Source organism: Leiobunum rupestre, chromosome 7 (genome assembly GCF_980474605.1).
Source record: "Leiobunum rupestre chromosome 7, qqLeiRupe1.1.hap1, whole genome shotgun sequence".
Classification (NCBI taxonomy): Eukaryota; Metazoa; Arthropoda; class Arachnida; order Opiliones; family Sclerosomatidae; genus Leiobunum; species Leiobunum rupestre.
In genome coordinates this window covers 20,799,740-20,822,574 of record NC_143390.1, presented here as the reverse complement: position 1 = coordinate 20,822,574, position 22,835 = coordinate 20,799,740, and the positions used below count along the sequence as shown (strand labels likewise).

The 22,835-nt window shown below is 36.3% G+C and overlaps 2 protein-coding genes across 2 annotated transcripts; both read right to left on the bottom strand.

Moving 5' to 3' along the window:
- Positions 1-251: 251 nt before the first annotated feature.
- LOC149935097 (salivary peroxidase/catechol oxidase-like) lies at positions 252-2,720 on the bottom strand. The gene is made up of 11 exons (XM_090153544.1): positions 2,692-2,720; positions 2,437-2,621; positions 2,180-2,377; positions 1,952-2,116; positions 1,799-1,891; positions 1,613-1,735; positions 1,081-1,560; positions 821-1,016; positions 579-763; positions 424-514; positions 252-362 (listed from the first exon to the last, which is right to left on the bottom strand). The coding sequence occupies exons 1-11, from the start codon at positions 2,718-2,720 to the stop codon at positions 290-292; spliced, it is 1,818 nt and encodes a 605-aa protein (XP_090009670.1). The 3' UTR covers positions 252-289.
- Positions 2,721-17,511: 14,791 nt separating this feature from the next.
- Positions 17,512-20,038, bottom strand: LOC149935096 (salivary peroxidase/catechol oxidase-like). Its single transcript, XM_090153543.1, has 11 exons — positions 20,031-20,038; positions 19,814-19,977; positions 19,557-19,754; positions 19,330-19,494; positions 19,177-19,269; positions 18,991-19,113; positions 18,459-18,938; positions 18,199-18,394; positions 17,957-18,141; positions 17,802-17,892; positions 17,512-17,740 (listed from the first exon to the last, which is right to left on the bottom strand). Exons 1-11 carry the CDS (start codon positions 20,036-20,038, stop codon positions 17,557-17,559), a joined length of 1,887 nt encoding a protein of 628 aa, XP_090009669.1. The 3' UTR covers positions 17,512-17,556.
- Positions 20,039-22,835: the final 2,797 nt, after the last annotated feature.

Here is a 22,835-nt window from a genome sequence, read left to right as displayed (position 1 = left end):
GCCCGTTTTTATTTTAAAGCGAATAATTCCTTTTATCGTTCAAATAAACGACTTCGTTCTGTGGGTTACATTTTTACCGGGCAAAGTTTTATAGTACAAACTCCAAGTGGATTTTATTAAATTAAGAAATGTTGTAGTTACTACATGTATTTCTAAACATCATGGTTTGAAATTTTTAATAGAAAGGGAAAGTTTCAATAAATTCGTTTTACTAAATTTTATTTTATTGAAATAGAGTAAATATAGTCTACATTATACTTTATAAAATGATTAAGTGAAAACAAATTTGTTATTGTTTCCAGCCTGTGAAATCTATCGCCGCTTCCTTTTCTATGATTTTGCAATCTTTTATTTGACTGGTTCTGCGAATTTGAAAATTTGATTATAAAATTTCAAAAATTTCAATGTAATAAAATGTATTACGTTTTTAAAGATTCTGATTGAATTTTCTTTAATTTGGTGGTCCTGCAGATAACTCCGCTCAAAGTAGACCTCCTTATTTGTTTTATTTGATCTGTTAATATAATTTAAATACATTTTAAAGCCATGTTGTAACCGATAGGATGTTAAATAATGACCTTGGGTGAATGACCATGGCTGTCCCAGAGTCTCGTACCAGAAACGGTCTCCGTATTTGGCTTTCCGAAACTGACCTTCGACGATACGTTGGTAAGTCTCTCCCAGAAGGGTTCCTTTGCAGTTGGACACTTTGTTTTCCGCTAAGGAGGCCAGATGAAGGTCGAGATCGGGAACTCCGTCAGGTCTACAAATAGATTATCCTTTTATCAACTGAGATTTGCTTCGTGTAAAGCGATCTTACCCGTAGTAGAACTCCAATTTCTGGACAATGTCAGACGGAATTAGCTCGTTTAAATCTTGGTAACTCTGAGGTACCGACAAGTTCAACAGTTTCCTGTAATTCACGTACGGATTAATTCCGTGAAGTCTTCCCCTTTGAACGTCAATCGCGGCCAAATCTCCTGGTACTTCGAATTTCCCAAATTTAAATTGATTGACTTGCTAATAATGATTGAACCATATTAGATTGATTTCGTAATTTGTATCTTAATTGGAAATGACTTGCCTGGTCGTTGTAGAAATTGTCGGTTTGCTTGGCTCGGTCATTCAACATCCCAGTCACCTCCAGTTCAATCACTGTGGGACCAGCGGTTTCGTAGGGGATCAGCGTGTATAGTTGACCAATTGGTATGACGTGCGGCGTAGAACCTAGCGATCCGAAATTCTTCGGCTGAGAATGTCCGAACCTAAACGCTCCTGTTACGAACTCTTTGGTGACCGTCGGATCCAGTTTGGGGTTGTATTGGTAACGCGCGGTCGGTACCTTCAAATCGGCGCTCATGCACTTGCCCAAGACTGTGGGGAGATACTCCGCGTACAGAATGTGTTGGAAAATGGCGATGTTGAGTCTTCGAGCCTCCTCGTATAAGGTGTCCGCGACGGCGAAGTAAGGCTGCAGCTGATCCACCAACCTGTTGTGATGGCGTAAGAACAACGTGTCCATCGGTTGAAGGAGTGAAGCCAAATTCCCAAGCTGCTCCCCTGAATGTTCAGTTTGTCAACTTGGTTATCATAATAAAATCGTTATTTTCACCTGAATCCAAGCAGGGTCCTACCGTCATGTTGTCCGCTTGAACACATGGGACCGCGGTATAATCGTAATCGCTCGAAGGCGCGAGTGGTATCAAATCGTCCTCCGTTACTCTAAATTTTGGGCCTATCCAAGATGTTATGGCAATCGAAATGCATTGAATACGTCGAAAATAATTTAATAACTTACCATCTCTGATGTGAAGATTCTTATCTCGTCTTATAGAATAGACGTTGGATAAATCGATGTACGATGTCATGAAATTCTTTTGCTGGTATTGACCTTAAGGACGAATATTATAATGGTACATTTCTTACTGGCTCATATTTAAGAAATTATTACCAGCTGTGCATTTAGGACAACCGCAGTCCTTGCCGGTTGTGCCATCGCAAAACATTCCCAAATTCAAACCGACTTCCAGACATTGCAGATTGGTGTAAGGATTGGGACTGTTTCCGACGAACATTTTGGTAATGTTGCATTTTCGAGTGTCTCTGGGGCATGGATCTGTGGAAATTATTATCGTATATCTACGTTCAATTAAAAACTCTGTGTAAATGGCCATCTTACAGTCCACAGTTAAGTTGTCCGTGGGATAAGACAAAGCGAAGTCGTGTGCCACAAACATTCCGTAGTAGATGTGCAGATGCGAAAGCCCGTTTGGATCGTCCTTCTTGTCGTCTTTGAACATGAGATTGAAGCTCAACTCTCTGGCCAGTGGCAGATCTTTGTTGCTACCATTCCGTGCTCCACGAGGACAGATCTTACCTGTTATAAATGTTTCATTTTTAAATATTTTTGACCACTTCTAGTGGTTTCTTATTTACCATCGCTGTAATCCAGGGGCAATAAACTACTATGCGTTCTGGGTGAACTACCCCAATAAGGATTTGCCAAGTTATTGCAACTGCCATCCAGCGTTCTGTACTTAGCTTTAGGGTCGCAGTTTTGAGAAGCCACAGTATCCCATTGGAAAATCAAAATAACGGCACTACAAAATAATATCTGAAACCTACGACAAGGAATCGATGTGTTTAATATAAATCCCGTTATTATTATTATATTGTTATTTTCAATTTTACTTTTCGATGAAGATTCGTTTGTCCAACATTTTAAAAATCCGCGTACACTAGTTGAAGCTGTCTGAATTTGTCAACCACCACAAATAAATAACATTGCTTTGATCATAAACACATGTGGCTTGCGTAACGCTAAAGTAGCGCGGGTTTGGAGATAAACTAACGAAAGCTGTTAATTCGATAAAACCTAAATTGCACCGGTACTTACTTGAATTTTCAAAGCTGTTTCTATTGCGAAATGGGATAGATATCACCACCTACGTCATTGAATATTTGTGTCTTGCACGTGTATGAAGAGTGATTAAGCAACAAAACTACCTTCAGTTTGTCCAATGTAATTTCAAGTAAAATTAAACTTTTTTTTATCATTTTTCAATAAATGACAATTTGTTTAATAATCTTGTTGATTCAAGAATCTGTGCCATCATCCGCTTCTCCAAGCCTTCAGGTCAATTGGTCTTGTTTCCTCAACTCACCTACTGGTTTTCATGCTTTATGTAAAAGGAATAAACATTAATGCTTTTGCTCATAACCCGCGCAGTTGATGTCAATGTACATTTATTAAAGAGAAGAGGCTACCCAAAAGTGAAAACCCAGAAGCAAGGTGCTGGACATTTAAAGGAATGCCGTACACTTTCCAAGAAATACGAAATCCAGCCTGGGTGTCTTCAAAATCTCGAAAGCCGCAAGAAATCCAGAAATCCGACGGGAAATGTCGAAATCAGCCTATAAATACAAAAATCCGACGCGAAATCTCTAAATACGGCAAGAAATCCCGAAATCCGTCAAGAAATATAAAATTTGTGAAATCCCGAAATCTAGAAATTGTTAAATCACGATATCCTTTGAGAAATCCGAAATCTAAAATAAATCTTGAAATCCAACGTGAAATAAATCCTGGACACATTTTTGGTAAATGTTTGACCCCTCGCCCAAAAGGCGCTAAAACGTAGGCTAAGCGTACAAATACAAACATTGTACCTCCAACCAGGCCCGTAGCCAGCGAGGGGGCCTGAGGGGGCCTGGGAAACTAAACATTCAAAAATCACCTAGAAGGAAAATACCAAAAACGATTACCCAAAATCAGAAAGTGTCAAAAACGCATAAGTCCAACAAGCTAAATTTCAATCCAATTAAAAGACCCAACACCAGCGGGTTACCATCATACTTTTCCAAAAGTTATTTATAACGACCATTCGTTCAAAGGCCATTCGCAAGTGACCCATTTAAATTTAAAAACCACCAAAATCACCTTTTTGTCAATTTCAAATCAAGAAATCAAGATGGTCAAATCTGGTTATTTTAAAATGTCTAAATTAGGGCTAGACATTTTACAGAATTTAAAATTAATTTCAATCCATTTAAATGCTTGGTCTTAATAGCGTTTCCATCAAATAGCTTGCCCCTCCCTCCCAGCCGGCCTGTAATTGTGTACTTAATGGTTTTCTTAGTTTTGTGGTTTTCCAATTGAGGGTGCCACATTACAGTCTATAATCAGAGTATGGATAAAATGTAGCTAACGCCATACGAACGCCGAAGCGACTTCAAAACCTCTCCTGTGTTACTGTTTCTATATCCAAGCTGAACAAGAACCGCATAGCAAAGGAGTCCGTTGTCGTACATGCACTGTTGAAGACATTTGATTTTAATTGCACTGTTGAGAATGCTAGGTGGTAAATGTCTTGTTAACGACATGTGATAATAATAGTCCTGTTTAAGACCAATAATAGCACTGTTGAAACAAATAATAGTCCTGTTTAAGACCAATAATAGTCCTGGTGAAGACTAACAAATGCACTGTTGGAGATAAATAATAATCATGTTTAAGACCAATAATAGTAATGTTTAAAACCAATGATAGCACTGTTGAAGACAAATAATAGTCTTTGTTTAAGACCAATAATAGTAATGTTTAAAATCAATAATAGTCCTGTTGAAGACTAACAATAGCACTGTTGAAACAAATAATAGACCTGTTTAAGACCAATAATAGTCCTGTTTAAGACCAATAATAGTCCTGTTGAAGACTATCAATAGCACTGTTGAAACAAATAATAGTCCTGTTTAAGACCAATAATAGTCCTGGTGAAGACTAACAAAAGCACTGTTGGAGATAAATAATAATCCTGTTTAAGATCAATAATAGACCCCTCCCTTTGTCCCAAGTTTCTTAGCTTTCATTGTACTAAATTACCACCCCTCTGTAACTAACTGAACAGTAGACGGAACACTATTCGAAGGATTTCTAGGTACGCCACTGCTGCAACCTAATTGATCTATAAATGATATGACGCAGCAGATATGGATCTGATACAGTGATGGAATGACACATTACAATTCGATTACATTGAAGTGGCGTAGTTTTGGTATTAAAACGGTATCTACAATTGCAGCCGAAAAACAGGCATAAGTAATTTTGTGGTTTTTACACAATCCCTAAGTGATTTGTGTACTGGGCCCACGTACAGTGTATCCGATGCCGATGCCGCCGTATTCCACATATCTCAATTGAAAGGAAACATCATTACCTCGGTAGCCCGTAATGAAGTTTGGAGATCGAGGGCCCACAAGCTGGTCTGCCCTTTTTAGTGCTTTTTAGCGATATTCGACTTTTACTTTTTTTAAATTAAGACCGACTTGCTTGATAATTATATATTTAGTTAGTACTGATCATTTTTTAACTACGTTTTCGGTGTCATTAAGAAATTAAATGAGATTTCTGGCGGAACCTCATAACCCTTGCACGCTTTATTGTGATATTTGAATTTCGTACCAATTAAACTCCGAAAAACATTTAACATGCGCTGCCTTATTTCAAAACCAGGTACCTCGATAAATTCTGTTTGTCTAAAGTTTTATTAAAATTAAAGTTTTCTCGGTACGCTGCCTTATTTCCAAAACCAGGTAACTCGAAAAATTGAGTTTGTCTAAAAATTATTTTAAATTAACGTGTTCACGTTTCGCTACCTTATTTCCAAAACCAGGTAACTCGAGATATTCATTTTCGTTAAAATACCTCTTGGGTTTATTAAGTTAATGCACAAGATGATTGGAAATTTGTTCAAATTAAAATATAATTTTTAAAATATAGTTAATACATCGGGGGGGTGTACTTAATTGTCCGTGACATCTTGTTTATTTTTTTTTAGATTTGTCCCCCCTCCCCTCACCCCCTGAAACCAAGTTGCAGGTAATTTTATTTTAATTTCTTCTTGCAATGACGCAAAACGTCCGCAACTTTAGACACGAAGCAATAGCAACTGCATATTCTGAGAACCATAAGGGCTGCAATACCAAATCAGCGTCCTGGAATTAGTAAAATGCACGTTCGACCTCAAAATGTCAAAAGTGATCGACAATGCATTTGTGAAAAGTTGAACAGCTTTTTTATTATTATTATCAAAAACAGCCGGTAGTGATGGAAATCACCAGTTAATACACGTGATAAATAGATGGCGATAGCTTCGCTTTTCAAAAGTCAAAGCAGACAGGAGCCAAACCCACTTGTTTTTCCCCGTGCGATCAGGTTTTTAGTTCTACATCGAAATATATTTCGAGTGGAACTATTATTCTGACCTAAATGTAGTAGTAGCAGTTGTTAGTTGTAGTCATAATTTTCATGGTACGACAACATTAGAGATTTCGCTAGCGCAGAGTGACTTTATTTTTTTTCGAACTGGCTCATAAATTTGGGCATTAGCTATCTCTCAAGCTTTTAGGGTGATAAATATAAATGATTCGTCAATAGATCGAATATGAAAAACATTCGTTAGCACTTTATTTGGGTTAATGGCGTTAAATATATTTCTATGTCGACGTGGAACTAAAATAACAACCATCTAGGCTAATACCCAAGGCTCTACCTTGGGCCCAAGTCATCTAGCGACTTTTAATGCCTATAAACAGTTGCCGGTTACAATGCGTAGGAGGGTGGTGGCGAGCCCTGCATGCCACGTGAGCCAATAGCTCCCTACACTTACTATTACCGTTTTATGGGAAGCCCTACACTTACTATTACCGTTAACCTCTACAAGTTTATATGGGAAGGGGAAACCGAAGAACTCGGGGTAAAATCCCTTTAACAAGTTGGGACAGAACTTGTAAACTCAACGCGGAAAGAGTGGTCCCGAGATTTCACCAAGTGCCACAAGTTGGGATCGAACCCGGCTACTCTTGCTGGGAGGCGAAAGTGCTAACCACGCCGCCACTCCATCCCGGCTTAGTCGGCTTGTTTTTAAATACGATCCGAATCGAATAAGCTAGGAATCTGACAACCTTGATCCCTGCTATAGAAGTTTATTTTAATCCAGCGCAACATGTTTCGCTTTTATTTTTTTAAATTTTCGACGTTTTTTGGGTTTTTATAGGAGTTAGTGGCAATATTTTTGAGAACGATTTCAGCGATCTTTCGCATAATAAAAATCGTATATGAATAATTAATATTAATTTTTGGTGTAATTTTGACTTGGGTAGTGGCGAGGGGCTAACCACTTGCCGTAATCGGTGTACATCCTCAATGTAATGATTACGTAATCTTCTGTACTCATTCGTAATCCCGTAATCATTATGAAATCACGCGTACTCATCTGTAATAGCGCGTATTTATTGGAATTATCCCTTACTCAATTACTTATCTGTGACAATTTTATAGTTTCGGGTTGCCTGTGTACTCATCGTAATTATACTGTACTCATCGTAATCATTCTGTACTCGTGGTAATCATCATTATCATATGTACTCATCGTAATTATTTTGTAATCATTGCGTAATCAAGTGTACTCATCTGTACTCATTAAGCAGCTTTTTTAAAATTTAACAATTTAAAATAAACCATGGCTAAAAGATTTAATATTTATAGCTAAATAAATATCATTATAATGATCAGCTAGGCTTATACCAAAGGCACCACCTTAGGCCTAAGTCATCGAGCGACTTTTGAAGCCATTAATTAAGGTGGCCGGGTTATGATTTTTGGTCTAAGCGTACGGTATGAACTCTCAATGTCAGTGGCGTAACTGAGAACTCAGAGCCCCCCCCCCCCCCGCAAAAATCTCAATGGGGTCCCCCTTTTCAATTTTTTTATAGGGAGCGGGGCCCATCGAAGCTCGGGGCCCTGCGGACCATCAGCTACGCCACTGCTCAAAGTCGGTGGCGTCCGATTTATACTCCGCGGCGTATATTTAGAGCTCAACTATTTTTCCCATTTTCACCTCTGCTGCGCGTATATGGGCAATTTACCGGTTTTGTAGTGGAAGACGTCAACTCAGCTTGAGATACTTTTAGCCCTTTTTTGGGTCGCGCTGTAACCTCAACCACTTGTCGTATTGGAATTCTGTAAACGGATCTAAAATCAGGATGATTCACTTCACATGACTATCTTTTCATGATTTATAATTTAATGATTAAGGCCCATAAAATATACATTTTTGAAGCCACGAAATCACGGTTTAGAGGCTCATGAGCTACGGGAATTTTGTTTGGGGGTAGTACATAAAGAACGTAAGTAAGCGATAGTTTGTTGTTGGGTGAAAGATAAATGCTTTTTTGTACTAAAGTCACATGTTAAGATTGAAAACTATGTTTGAATGACGAGAAAATTAATTTTCGAGTTTTAATAAATGGTTATATATTATAACAAAAACAGTTCTCTGAACTGAAAAAACTGTTTAGAGCTCTTACCAGTTAAGCCTTAAAGGAGCAAATATTACTTTTAATCTAATTTTATATCTCCATATATTTAGTAATGTAGTCAACCATACATTCAGTCTTCCAAATGACAAATACCCTATTTCTGGGACCAATGTCTGTGGCCATATTTTTAACCCTAGGCACCACCTTCGACCACATAAGCAATGTTGCTTGTGCGTGATCAAGTAACAGGTGGCCGGGTTACATAGCGTAGGAGGGTGGTGGCAAGCCCTTCACCTCATGTACCTCTTCTAACATTTAAAATTATACTCTCTTATGGTTCATGGAAGCGTATATTTTTAGTGAGCTTATATACGCAGGAATTAGGCTTAAAAAACTCGATTTTTGGTTTTGGTTTTTCCTCAATATTTCCGGAACCACTTGTCCGATTTTTAAACCGAATCCGGTTTTTGTCACGTGCGCGAATTTCTATAGGTTTAAAAGGCGATGTTTTAGTTTTTTAAGCATTGGTCGAATAATTCTGAAAATTTTAAAAATTAAAAATATCCAAACGTTTTTCCGTATAGTAACCTTTCCAAAAAGGTAGCATTCGACTTTCTACTATAAACGGTTTTTGAAAAATTTGAAAAACAAAGTGTCCGAGACAATCTATCTACCGTGTCATTGCATTATTCAATAATGATAATATGTTACTTAAGCCCGTCGCACACTGACAAAACATTTCTTTTAGTTGACGCTGTCGACGGTTATTAATTTTTAATCTTAATAAGTTTTTCCCGTCATGGCCAATAGAAGCTGACGCTGATGTTAGCTTAAGTTTTGGCTATTGCACACTATGCGTTCGCTACTACCGGAAGCAGGAACAACGTAGGATGCGCGCGCATTCGTTTGTTTTGATTGCGGTGTCTTAAATAAGCCTTTCTATAAAGTCATTACGCTTGCCGAACTTATTTTAATGTATCGCTTTCGTCACGAGACACGTAGGAGTTCAGTTCAGTTTTGAAGGTTAGATCTTTATAAAAAGGGCGACTCGTCGAATTTTAATTCATGTCTTGTTCAACTTGTTAAAAAGTTCCACGCTCTTTAATATTTCGGCGTATAAGCAGAGATACTGACAATATAGAGATATGAAACTCCGCCTGAAAAGCGACCCCCGGAATTTTAAAAAAATCCTGAGCGGAGCGACGCCTAACGGCCGGGAGAAAGCGTATTTTTCGAAATCCCAAACAGCGGATTTCAGACGCAAAAATTTATATACGCGTTTTGTCTTAGAAATTATCATCTTGAGGGTTTGTATCAATAAAGAAATATGCCTGGAACTAATTGTTCTGTAAAATTTTGTAACAGTTCCAAAGAAAAGCAAAGGATCTCCTTGTTTAAGTTTACAAAAGAGAAAGAACGGTGGGAAAAATTAATTAATAGCTTTTGTTAGGCCTATCTTTAATATGTGGTTTTTCAATAAACTTTGCTCTGAGAAATGGCTGATAAAGTCAGAAGAAGCTATCTTTATTTGAAAGATGCGAAACATTTGCATCATAATAAAATATGCGCCCTACATTTTGAGGATTCTTGTTTTATGAATAGTAAAACCAAAAACCGACTGACATCAAACGCTATTCCAACAATATTCAAATGAATTTAAGCCAACAAGTAAAAACGGAAAAGAGCGTGAGATGAGATAAGATTTTTCAACAAAAATAGCGGGAGTGTACGCGAGGGTAGATTAAATAGCGAAATTCGATGAGAGGAGATGAGATAATAAGTTAGTTTATGGTGGTTAGAGGAGATGAGTCTTTCAACTAACATCATGGGAAGATTGCATACCAGGGGTTTTCATTGCTTGTACCTATGATGAAGAGTGGTACGTTACGTAGGAAACGTTATCGAACGATCAGAAGAGCAGAAAGATGTCTCGGTAAACTGCATGAAACAGAAAGGGCTTTCCACGCAGAATGGATGTATGTTGGATACCGTCACAGAACATATTAGCAATTCTTGCTCCGCAAACGACTTCAGACTGTAAAAAATACGTTCTAAAAAAATTAGACTATGACAAAATAGTATCTTTGTACAAAAGCAACAAATAAATATCTGAGAAACGGTCAAAGTTGACGTTTAAATTTGGACCAGAAAAACCTTAATAGTCAACATTTTTATTTTTACATGTTGTAGATAGAAATCTTGCCTTTTTATTGGTATAAGATTTTATGTGATTTTTAGTTTCCCAACAGTCTATATAACACTAAACGTATTACCATGTTTTCACGTTTTTGGTAAAAACGTCTATATTGAAGGAGGTTAAATTGGAAAAGTTTTACTGAGATCCTGAATATTAATGTATTTTCCGGTGAAAGGCATCCTTTACCAAAAATATTCAAAGTTTTATAGTAACCGTAAAGAAAAAATTTGAAAATCTTGACCTTTTAGCTTATCTCATTTTGCAGTTTCGGTGAAAATTACGCCGACTTTGACATTTTTTTAAAAATTATATATATCCCACAGTACAAAACTAATATTTTTAAGCGAATTTCCAACAAGTCTTTAAATGTTACAATTTTTTTCATAAATGTACTCCTTTATATTAATTAATTATAAATGCTCAAACATCGCACTTTAAAACGGCGCAAAAAAAAGTTACGTGCACTAACAAATTTCAAAAGACCATTTCTCCAAACGTTATAAGAGTTTGGTTCTAAAACTTTGGATTTCTTCCTAAATATGTTCATTTTAATTGTGTATGGAGTTTCAATAAAATCGGAGATGGTGCCGTGGGAACGTTGGTCGATTTCACATGGAATGACCCATTGTTTATTTATAAGTTAATTTAAATGAAACATATTTCCCAAGGGAATGATAATTTAGCTAGTTGCTCAAACGTAAAGGTTCCGGAGAACTTAGTAGAAAATGATATCAAGGACTATCATAAAAAAACTGGTACAATGAAATTTATACATTGGTAAGGGGTCATAAGTTAAAACTCAATTTTCAAATAGAATCTAGTAAACGGTCTGTAGAAATGGTGGAAGAGCGTAGGAGCCAGGGGGGCAATGCCCCTCCCTAGAATTTTACTGGGAGAGGCAACTAATGTTATTGCCCCCTCCAACATTTTTGTCAGTTGAAATCTTCGCAAGGCTCAAATTATCATTTTAAAAGCATATAAAGCTTATAGAACCTCAACTGTGTTTAAATTTCAATCTTTTCCCGCCAATGTATATAGTAGAAAAATGTACAAATGCATTTGGAAAAGCTACACTCCATTAAAAATTCAAAACCATTCTCCAGACCCCTTTTGGTTTCACTTTGCCCCCTCCAACTTCTAGAACGTTCCTACGCCCCTGAAGAGCGCAATAATAGACCTACAAAAAGGACCCGTGTTTCAGTTGCAGCAAGTTCCAGCGAATCTATATCTACAGAACAGGATTGTAAACAGTTTCATTCAAAACAACTATTAAATTTTAACATGATTTTCTTTATCTGTGGAAATTCCTACAATTGAAATTCAGCAGGCTACTAAACCTAATATCAAGACCAATTCCTTCTTAACATTGACTTATATAAGACCCATATAATAATTCCAGATGATTATGATGAAAGTCTTCCATCAGCAAATAATTATTATCCCAGCGCATGTTCGGAGGAAGACTTTCAAATTTGCAAAAGTTCCCTTGAAAGCCAAGGGCCTGGAAAACAAAACACACTATCTTACATTTCAGGATATGTCTTATCTCGTTGTAATAAAAACCACAATTGTGAATCATGCAAAACCAAACTTGTAGATGAAAAACAAACACTCAACCAGTCAAATATATTAGCATCATTTAAGTCTCGTGATACATCAACATTCAGTGGCTTGACAATACCAACTGAAAGATTCCAGAGCTACGTATCTGAGATCAAGGACAACTTTGATAAACTTTTCCCAATGGTAATACAAATGAATAAAGTCAAAGGGAGGATTACCAGAATTATTTCAAGAACAATCGATCAATCTTGGTTTATTTCAAAAGACGAGATGCATCAGCTTGTTCCATGTGTTGATTACTCGAAAGAAATAATCAATTTTTTTGTACAACTTTCCATTCGTAGTACATTGGAAAAACATAATTTTAACCACAAGTATGAAAAAACCCCGAAACATCTAGATCGCAAATTACTTAAGGTTCAACATTAACAAATACTTACCAAACATTTTAGTCGTTAACCATTTTGATGACATATACTTGGATTAATAATATTCCAATTATTTATCCCAGAAATACCCTTGGATTAATGATCATTAATTTAACCTCTGGCCCTGATTCAAGTAACAAAGGTCAAAAATAACATAAAAAATAGTTAATATATGAATTTTCTTAAAATAATTAAATATAATTAATTAAAAACTTACTTTTTATCTTATCTTAATAAATTATATTGAAAATCCTCTAAGCAATCGTATTTCTTTATTAAAGCTGCACATATGATTCATTGAATTTCATTCAAAACAAAACGTAAACCTACTACAAATAAACACGGGAAGTTAAAGCTTTCTCCCGGTTGATAGATGGCGCCGACGTTAACGAAAAAAAAAGGGGTCGCAGCGATGTATAGGGAGTTTCATATCTCTATATTGTCAGTATCTCTGGTATAAGGCTCATGGAGCACGCGCGAAATCGCTCGAGCCCATTTACGCTAAAATATCAAGACTCGCGTGGAATTTTTTAACAAGTTGAATAAGACATAAATAGAGTGTATGCTAGCGTCTATTGGCTATCATAGTGAAACGTCACTTCTACGTCACGAGTTACGCGGCCGATACATCTAAACAAGAAGGCCATTGTTATTTTATAGGAAGGCCTATTGCGTTTCCTATTACCCAAAATTAATTTTAAACAATAATAATTAATAATTATTAAATGATTATTCGGATACTTGGATAAACCAAATATACTTTTTCAAAATAAAAATATAATATATAAAAATACTTAAATTATTAATTTTATAATTAATTTATATTTAAAAACCGTTCTTTTCTGGTTGATAAATTATAACCAAATAAATAATTTTCCACGTGCTTCCTCACATGGTGCATTATTTGCTATTTGAAAAATGATTAATATCCCGCCGTAATCTAATTGGTTAGAAAGAGATGGAATGTCGTGACATCAGAGCCCGAAGCCAAGAGTAGCGTCAAAATGTTCAGAAGGTCGCCAGCACCAGCGCTATTTTGAGTTTCACATCGAATTTATATTCGAAGAGACACTATTGCTATGGACGGAATGTCGTTAAGTGTTGTTTGTTTGGCGTCGGCGTGGAAAGCGTCGACACGGTAGATGGAGCTACAAGCTACACGCCGAGGTTTGGTGGGAAGTTTGAAATTTCGGTGGGAAGTTTGAAATAACGCTTCGCGAATCGTTATATAGTCTTTCTTGGAGATCTGGTGGGAAGTTTGAAATTAATAAAAATAATTAAAAGAAAAATAATTAAAAATGTTATAGGATTAGTTTGGCGGGAAGTTTGAATTAGACAATTTCTTTCGATATGCTAGAATAGGATTAAATTTGGCGGGATGTTGGGATTAGATAATTTTTTTCGATATGCTAGAATATGAATATTTTTCGACGTTGTAAATTAATTATATTGGATTATGAAGGTCGCCAGCACCAGCGCTATTTTGAGTTTCACATCGAATTTATATTCGAAGAGACACTATTGCTATGGACGGAATGTCGTTAAGTGTTGTTTGTTTGGCGTCGGCGTGGAAAGCGTCGACACGGTAGATGGAGCTACAAGCTACACGCCGAGGTTTGGTGGGAAGTTTGAAATTTCGGTGGGAAGTTTGAAATAACGCTTCGCGAATCGTTATATAGTCTTTCTTGGAGATCTGGTGGGAAGTTTGAAATTAATAAAAATAATTAAAAGAAAAATAATTAAAAATGTTATAGGATTAGTTTGGCGGGAAGTTTGAATTAGACAATTTCTTTCGATATGCTAGAATAGGATTAAATTTGGCGGGATGTTGGGATTAGATAATTTTTTTCGATATGCTAGAATATGAATATTTTTCGACGTTGTAAATTAATTATATTGGATTATTATCGCGTCGATGTGAAACTAATATTCCGACTGGGCTGACTTGTTCATTACTGCAATGAGCGATATACTGTCGTTCGTACCAACAACGTTGCCGGTACCAGCAACAGTGGCTGATACGAAAAACCGTTCAGTGTGCGACGGGCTTTACGCTATACCATTAGAAAAAATCAATCTTGCCAAAAGTGTATAATACTCTCATACGCACTGTTAAAAATGAAGGTTTATAAAACGACTAAAATTGGACTTTTAATTTATTTCGAACCATTTAGGTACTATAAAAGGTCCAATAATTTATTTTAAACCATTTTAATGTTTAATACATTACCTTCTGGGGTATTGAAAGGGAACGAGCCCTTAGACTAAAAATTTTCCTATAGATAAAATAACTTCGTATATAGATAGGAAACTTCATGTTGTACAAGTGACGCCATAATTTTGGCCGACATCTGGTGGCGGCACCCGAATAATATTATTTGTTGAAGTTCGCACTACTCGAAGTCCGTACTAGAACCTTGGTGTAACGCAATCCCAATTGCAAAGGCTTAAGGGGGAAGAATACAGTAAAAGCCTCTTTTTCGTTCAAGCTGGACGTTTCTGTTTCAACAATTACATAATTGAATTATATTTTTCTTATTAGCCTGAATCCCAATTGCAAAGGCTTAAGCGAGCTATATGTATTAAAAGTACTTTTTCTTGAACAGAGAGCAAATTTAAAAAAATAGCACCTAAGAAATAGCATTCAGTAAAGATTTCAAGTTTGTTTTAAAGGCTATTTCTAGTATATTTGAAGACATTTACCTTGCAAAATACGTTTATTCCCAAAACTCCGACCTCAATTTTCTCAATACGTTTTACGCTCTTGAGAACACAGCCAACTGGCGCAGTCACTAGATGTCAGGGCAATCTCGTGAGAGTCAGTTTGCCCCATTGAAGTTTCCTATCTATATTATCTATGCCTTTTCCAGTCTTTGCGGGAAAAAATTATGAATAAGCTAATGCCTATAAAGATCTGAAAATAGAGTTAATGAAGTAAAATGTAAAAAAAGCGTAAAATAAACCCTCCACAAAAGGAGTGAATTTGGAGAGCAGAAGGTTTAAATAGGTTTCGTGGCAATACCTTGATTGGATACAAATTTAACTACTTGAGAGCTCTAAATTATAACCTTTATTTCTAGAAAATAACAAGACGTGCGACGGTCGGAATACACACAATCGTCCTGATGTGTTAAGTTTGTTTGAGCTATTCACAGCAACCTACAACGCCGGTGACATGACCAATATATATCCATGACCATACTTATTTGTCCTTATACTTGTTTGTTACTTCTGTGGTCACACTTATTTGTTAATTCTGGTCAGACGTTGATTATCACATTTATTTGTTACTTATAGTCACAGGTTGCGTGTCCCTCCTATTGGTTACTTCTGGTCACACGTTGCAAGCATCGCGTACTGCTCCAATAAGTGTCACACTTATTTGTTACTTTTGGTCATATTAGAACGGCCTCCAATAAGTGTTACACTTATTTGTTACGTTTGGTCATATTAGAACAGCCTCCAATAAGTGTCACACTTATTTGTTACTTCAGGTCATACGTTGTAAGCATCGCGTATTACTCCGATAAGTATCACACTTATTTGTTACTTTGGGTCATATTAGAACGGCCTCCGATAAGTGTCACACTTATTTGTTACTTTTGGTCATATTAGAACGGCCTCCGATAAGTGTCACACTTATTTCTTACTTTTGGTCATATTAGAACGGCCTCCGATAAGTGTCACACTTATTTGTTACGTTTGGTCATATTAGAACGGCCTCCAATAAGTGTCACACTTATTTGTTACTTCAGGTCATATTAGAACGGCCTTGGAAAATGCCAGAGAGAAATTCGCGTATAGTCTCTATAACCACGCGTATTTCCAATGTTCGAAGTTGAGGGGGGTACGTATACGCTGTTCAAAAAACCTTAGGCCTACTTAGAATTAAAATTAAGCAACGTATTTGCAATTCTAGGTTAAATGGAAACCACAGCTATTCAAAAATATAACTTTCATGAAAATCGGAATTAAATTAAGAAACGTTATGTCGATTTTCAGGCGGAAATATAAAACCACGAAAATTGGGATCCCGTAAATAACCCCGAAAACTATACTTAAATTTAATATTTACTGATATAACCGAAGTTGTAGTTCAAATGAATCCAAACCTATCCAATAATATTTTTTTTAACGTTACCGGACTTAATTTTTAACCAAATATCTACCACACAAAGCCAAACTACCGAAAACGGTAAATTGGGCAAATGCCCAACTTCTTGGGATTTGATTTCAAAAATTTATGAAAGGCTATCAATGGCGATGTATGTACACTCGAACGAGATATCATTGAACCTTGTAGCCCTAACCGTTGAAGAGATATGCGCGACACGGCGGCATCGTCAACGGCTACACTGTACGTGAAACTAATACACAGAAATCCTTAGGATTGTGTGTAAAAATGAAACGTATTACCTTCGCAGGCTCGATACAGTTTTCAATGGACGTGGTTCCCTCGCCAAATCTCTGGAGCCTATACCGCGTCACTGATAAAAATTAAGTAAGTCCACCTAACAATGTGTATTGTAAATATTACAGGCCTAAGAGATATTTCTTACGTATTAAGAAGCCATATTTTCGTGATGAACTACAAGATATTTCGACAAGAAAAAATCTTTTTTAATCGGGAATATCTTTTATTTAAAATCCCAAATTAACTACTTGATTATAATTTAAAATAATGGTCACGTTTTTATTTTTGCTTCAGTAATTGCATTATAATGATGGAATTTAATGTAATTTCCCGATTAGATGTAATTTCATGATGCACTGTTGGCTCTCCAAAAACGTATTTTGAAATACCAAAAACAACTTCAAGCGAGTAACAATCCCTCGGTAACAATTGCGGTATAAAAAGTAAAAAAAATTATAGTTCACAGTTGTCACTTTAATTGTGGAGGTTATTAGAGATTTTTTGACACACGAAAGTTTTTAAATTTGGTTATTTTCCAGTTTATCTGTTCAATTTGCGGTGTTAGGGTAATTTATTAATTATTTCTTTATTCATCTAGCGTAAACAATATTCATTAATATTTTGCCAAAATTAATCTATTTCTTTTGGTGTTGATATATTCCAAGGAGGGGGCCAGTATGCCATGGCTTCCGTGAATAAAATGGTTCCCAATTCCATGCACTAGGTGGTTCCCAATTCCATGCACTACCTGGTTTCCAAAATGAAAAATCTATCGCCGCTTCCCTTTCGATCACTTCGCATGATTTTATTTCACTTGTTCTGTTTAGTGAAAAAATTGTTTATAAAACTTCAACGGTTGAATTGGATTGAAATGAAATACGTTTTTAAAGATTCTGATTGAATTTTCTTTAATTTGGTGGTCCTGCAGATAACTCCGCTCAAAGTAGACTTCCTTATTTGTTTTATTTGATCTGTTAATATAATTTAAATATATTTTAAAGCAATGTTGTATCCGATAGGATGTTAAATAATTACCTTGGGTGAATGACCATGGCTGTCCCAGAGTCTCGTACCAGAAACGGTCTCCGTATTTGGTTTTCCGAAACTGACCTTCGACGATACGTTGGTAAGTCTCTCCCAGTAGGGTTCCTTGGCAGTTGGACACTTTATTTTCCGCTAAGGAGGTGAGATGAAGGTCGAGATCGGGAACTCCGTCAGGTCTACAAATAGATTATCCTTTTATCAACTGAGATTTGCATCGTGTAAAGAGTTCTTACCCGTAGTAGAACTCCAATTTCTGGACAATGTCAGACGGAATTAGCTTGTTTAAATCTTGGTAACTCTGAGGTACCGACAAGTTCAACAGTTTCCTGTAATTCACGTACGGATTAATTCCGTGAAGTCTTCCCCTTTGAACGTCAATCGCGGCCAAATCTCCTGGTACTTCGAATTTCCCAAATTTAAATTGATTGACTTGCTAATAATGATTGAACCATATCAGATTGATTTCGTAGTTTGTATCTTAATTGGAAATGACTTGCCTGGTCGTTGTAGAAATTGTCGGTTTGCTTGGCTCGGTCATTCAACATCCCAGTCACCTCCAGTTCAATCACTGTGGGACCCGCGGTTACGTAGGGGATCAGCGTGTATAGTTGACCAATTGGTATGACGTGCGGTGTAGAACCTAACGATCCGAAATTCTTCGGCTGAGAATGTCCGAACCTAAACGCTCCTGTTACGAACTCTTTGGTGACCGTCGGATCCAGTTTGGGGTTGTATTGGTAACGCGCGGTCGGTACCTTCAAATCGGCGCTCATGCACTTGCCCAAGACTGTGGGCAGATACTCCGCGTACAGAATGTGTTGGAAAATGGCGATGTTGAGTCTTCGAGCTTCCTCGTATAAGGTGTCCGCGTCGGCGAAGTAAGGCTGCAGCTGATCCACCAACCTGTTGTGATGACGTAAGAACAACGTGTCCATCGGTTGAAGGAGCGAAGCCAAATTCCCAAGCTGCTCACCTAAAAATTCAGTTTGTCAACTTGGTAATCACAATAAAATCGTTATTTTCACCTGAATCCAAGCAGGGTCCTACCGTCATGTTGTCCGCTTGAATACACGGGAACGCGGAATTATCGATATCAACCGAAGGCGCGAGTGGTATCAAATCGTCCTCCGTTACTCTAAATTTTGGGCCTATCCAAGATGTTATGGCAATCGAAATGCATTGAATACGTCGAAAATAATTTAATAACTTACCATCTCTGATGTGAAGATTCTTATCTCGTCTTATAGAATAGACGTTGGATAAGTCGATGTACGATGTCATGAAATTCTTTTGCTGATATTGACCTTAAGGACGAATATAACAATGGTACATTTCTTACTGGCTCATATTTAAGAAAATCTTACCAGCTGTGCATTTAGGACAACCGCAGGCCTTGCCGGTTGTGCCATCGCAAAACATTCCCAAATTCACTCCGATTTCCAGACATTGCAGATCGGTGTAGGGATTGGGACTGTTTCCGACGAACATTTTGGTAATGTTGCATTTTCTCGTGTCTCTGGGACATGGATCTGTGGAAATTATTATCTTATATTACGTTCAATTAAAAACTCTGTGGAAATGGCCATCTTACAGTCCACAGTTAAGTTGTCCGTAGGAAAAGACAAAGCGAAGTCGTGTGCCACAAACATTCCGTAGTAGATGTGCAGATGCGAAAGCCCGTTTGGATCGTCCTTCTTGTCATCTTTGAACATGAGATTGAAGCTCAACTCTCTGGCCAGTGGCAGATCTTTGTTCCTGCCATTCCGTGCTCCACGAGGACAGATCTTACCTGTTATAAATGTTTCATTTTTAAATATTTTTGACCACTACTAATGGTTTTTTACTTACCATCGCTGTAATCCAGGGGCAATAAACTACTATGCGTTCTGGGTGAACTGCCCCAATAAGGATTTGCCAAGTTATTGCAACTGCCATCCAGTGTTCTGTACTTAGCTTTAGGGTCGCAATTTTGAGACGTCACTATACGCCCTTGAAGAATCAAAATTACAGTACTACAAAATAATAACTGAAATCTAGAAAAAAAAACTCTTTTTGAATAAATTGCCGATCCATTTTATCAGCAGTTTTTCTTAATTGTCTCGTACAATTTGCAAAGCATTTTCCCCCTTCACTAGACGTTGTTGTCGGAGATTGGTGATGACTACATATGATATACATTCGTTTTGAACGAGTTTATTCAACCTTATATGGCATACATTTTGAACATTACCACAGGTGTGTCGCGTAACGGTAAATTAGTACCTGTAAAATCTAAACCAAAAACCATTCCAATGCTGCTGTAGGGAAATTATATCGCGGACACGGAAAATTGTTGGATAAAGCCATAATAGGTTTTCGGGTTACGATGGTGAACGTGGTGATTTGTATTTATGATCATGTTGATTTGGGGATAGCGATTATAAACAAGGTGTGCATTTGAAGCAACAACAAGGACGACCTAATTCTCATTTCTCTGTTTTAATAGGCCATTTTCATATTTTGGTGTTTAATATTACCAATTTGTTATAAACGCAGTAGCAGAAGTAAATAATATGTATCACAAGAGAAGTATTCTACTACCGAGGCCCGCCAAGAGAGGGGGGGCCCTTACAAATTACGGAGGCCCTTGATGATTTATACCATGTAATTTTCAATATTTAGAGCTAATATTGCTTTTCACAGATTCCTTAGAACAATAACTTTTTGGCCTACTACCTTAAAGGGAATTTAAACATCAGCTTTGGAACGAAAATATAGGTCATAATAATAAATAAATAATTTTTGTTAAAATAGAATAGTGAAACAAATTCATTGTTTTTAGGCAAGTGTGTAGTCATAGGGGGGCAAGCCGCCCCACCAACTTTTTCCCAGATTTGCCAAATCATATTTTAGCTGGCAAATTTTTGTGCTTGTCGTTTAAAAATGTTTTTAACATAAGTCTACATAAATATCACGGACGGTCACATGAGTAACGAGTCACGTCCATATTTTTTTAAACATTTGTTAACTTGTTATTGCATATTCTTCTTCATGTACCCTACTTTAGCCAATTGCTTTAGCATAAAATACGAACGAAGCCTTTGATTTTATAAGCGGTTTCTCGTAAAATTATTGATTTTTGAGAAATTTAGGTACGTAGTATTAAATTTTGCGTACTTTCTAGTTTTTAATCAAAATTGTTTACAGGGTTGGCTGGTTTAAACCACACTGGTTTAAATCATGGTTTAAATCGTGGTTTAAACCAAGTTTTTTTTTAAACCAATGTTTTATTTTAATAATTTGGTTTATTTAATTAGCTAAAACTTATTCCAAAATGTTTGTACCTTTTCTTACCGAAATGATTACATTTCTAAAACATTTACCAGGTGAACACATTTCCTATATCTTCAATACCTTCCTATAAATTCCATAGGTCTTCTCATTTAGTACAGCCCGAAAACATTTCGTTGTCGTGTACCCTTCTTCATCCCATATTTAACTTTTATCTACTGTTTTTCGATTATCGTTAAGAATCCTTACGTTTTTCCTATATTTTTCTTCAATCCAAGACACAATTTTTATTACTCATATTAATATTAATTTTTAGTTGATTGGTAATATGTATGCACGGTTAAAAAAAAGCGAAAAATAGATTCGGTTTTGATTAAATAAACCGAGTATTTTTTCCAACCCTGATTGTTTAGTTTTAAGTTGAATTTTTAGGGCTTTGTCAGCAGCAAGTTATGTTATCTCATTTGCAGCTGTGGCGACCTGACGGCTACCGGCTGCCGCTCTACCCCAAATTAAAATTGGGAGAAGTAGGCAGCGTTGCCAGATCGAAAATCTGAAATTATCGTATCTAGGCCAAAAAATTATCGATTTTCCTGGAAAATTATCGTATATTCCTTTTTGGCGATAAATTTTAATTCATACATAAATGCGTTGAATTTAGATGATTTTTTAAAGCACTACAGGAGTTTTATTTCAGGGAAATAAACAAAATGTCTACTATCATTATTAACTGAACTTAATATGTTTAAAAATGTTTTAGAAAATGCGGTAATAGCTAGGAGTAATAAACTCACACTCTGGACTACGCGTACAGAAAATGTATATCATTCATTTTTAAGTAGAAAAGTTATATAAATTAATAATAAAATATAAATCGTTCGTCGGTTTTTTAAAAAAATCTAAAGATTATCGTACATTATAGTACGTTGAGGCAGAATTATCGAAATAAAGGTACGATATCGTACGCCATGAAAATTATAGTACGCCCTAAAAACTTTGATTAAATTATCGCACTGTGCGATAATTATCGTACGTCTGGCAACGCTGGAAGTAGGGTACACGATCATCGCGATTATACAAATGTATTTTTGGACAATAATTCTTAAATTAAAACCAAATGAGAATTGAGATTAATTTTTTTAATTTACGAAACTTCTATTTTTGTCAGGGCTTTCTAAAGTTACTAGATTTTAAATATATTTAATATAATGTAATCTAATCTAATATATTTAAAAATATTATGAAGTTGACTTTTAAATTGGTGAAACTAGTAGTAACGGCAGGCTATTCGGTAGCCAGTAACTAAAGACAATTTAGTAAATTAAAATTTGTAAATAATCAGCTTACGGACTACTATGGCTGACGAACACCTAGATGATTTAATGCTAATGAGTAGTGAAAAGGACAAATTGGAATTCAGGGGCGTAGGAACGTTCTAGAAGTTGGAGGGGGCAAAGAGAAACGAAAAGTGGTCTGGAGAATGGTTTTGAATTTTTAATGGGGTGTAGCTTCTCCGAATGCATGTGTACTGTTTACTACTATGTAAATTGGCGGGGAAAGTCTGAAATTTAAACACAGTTGAGGTTCTATAAACTGTATA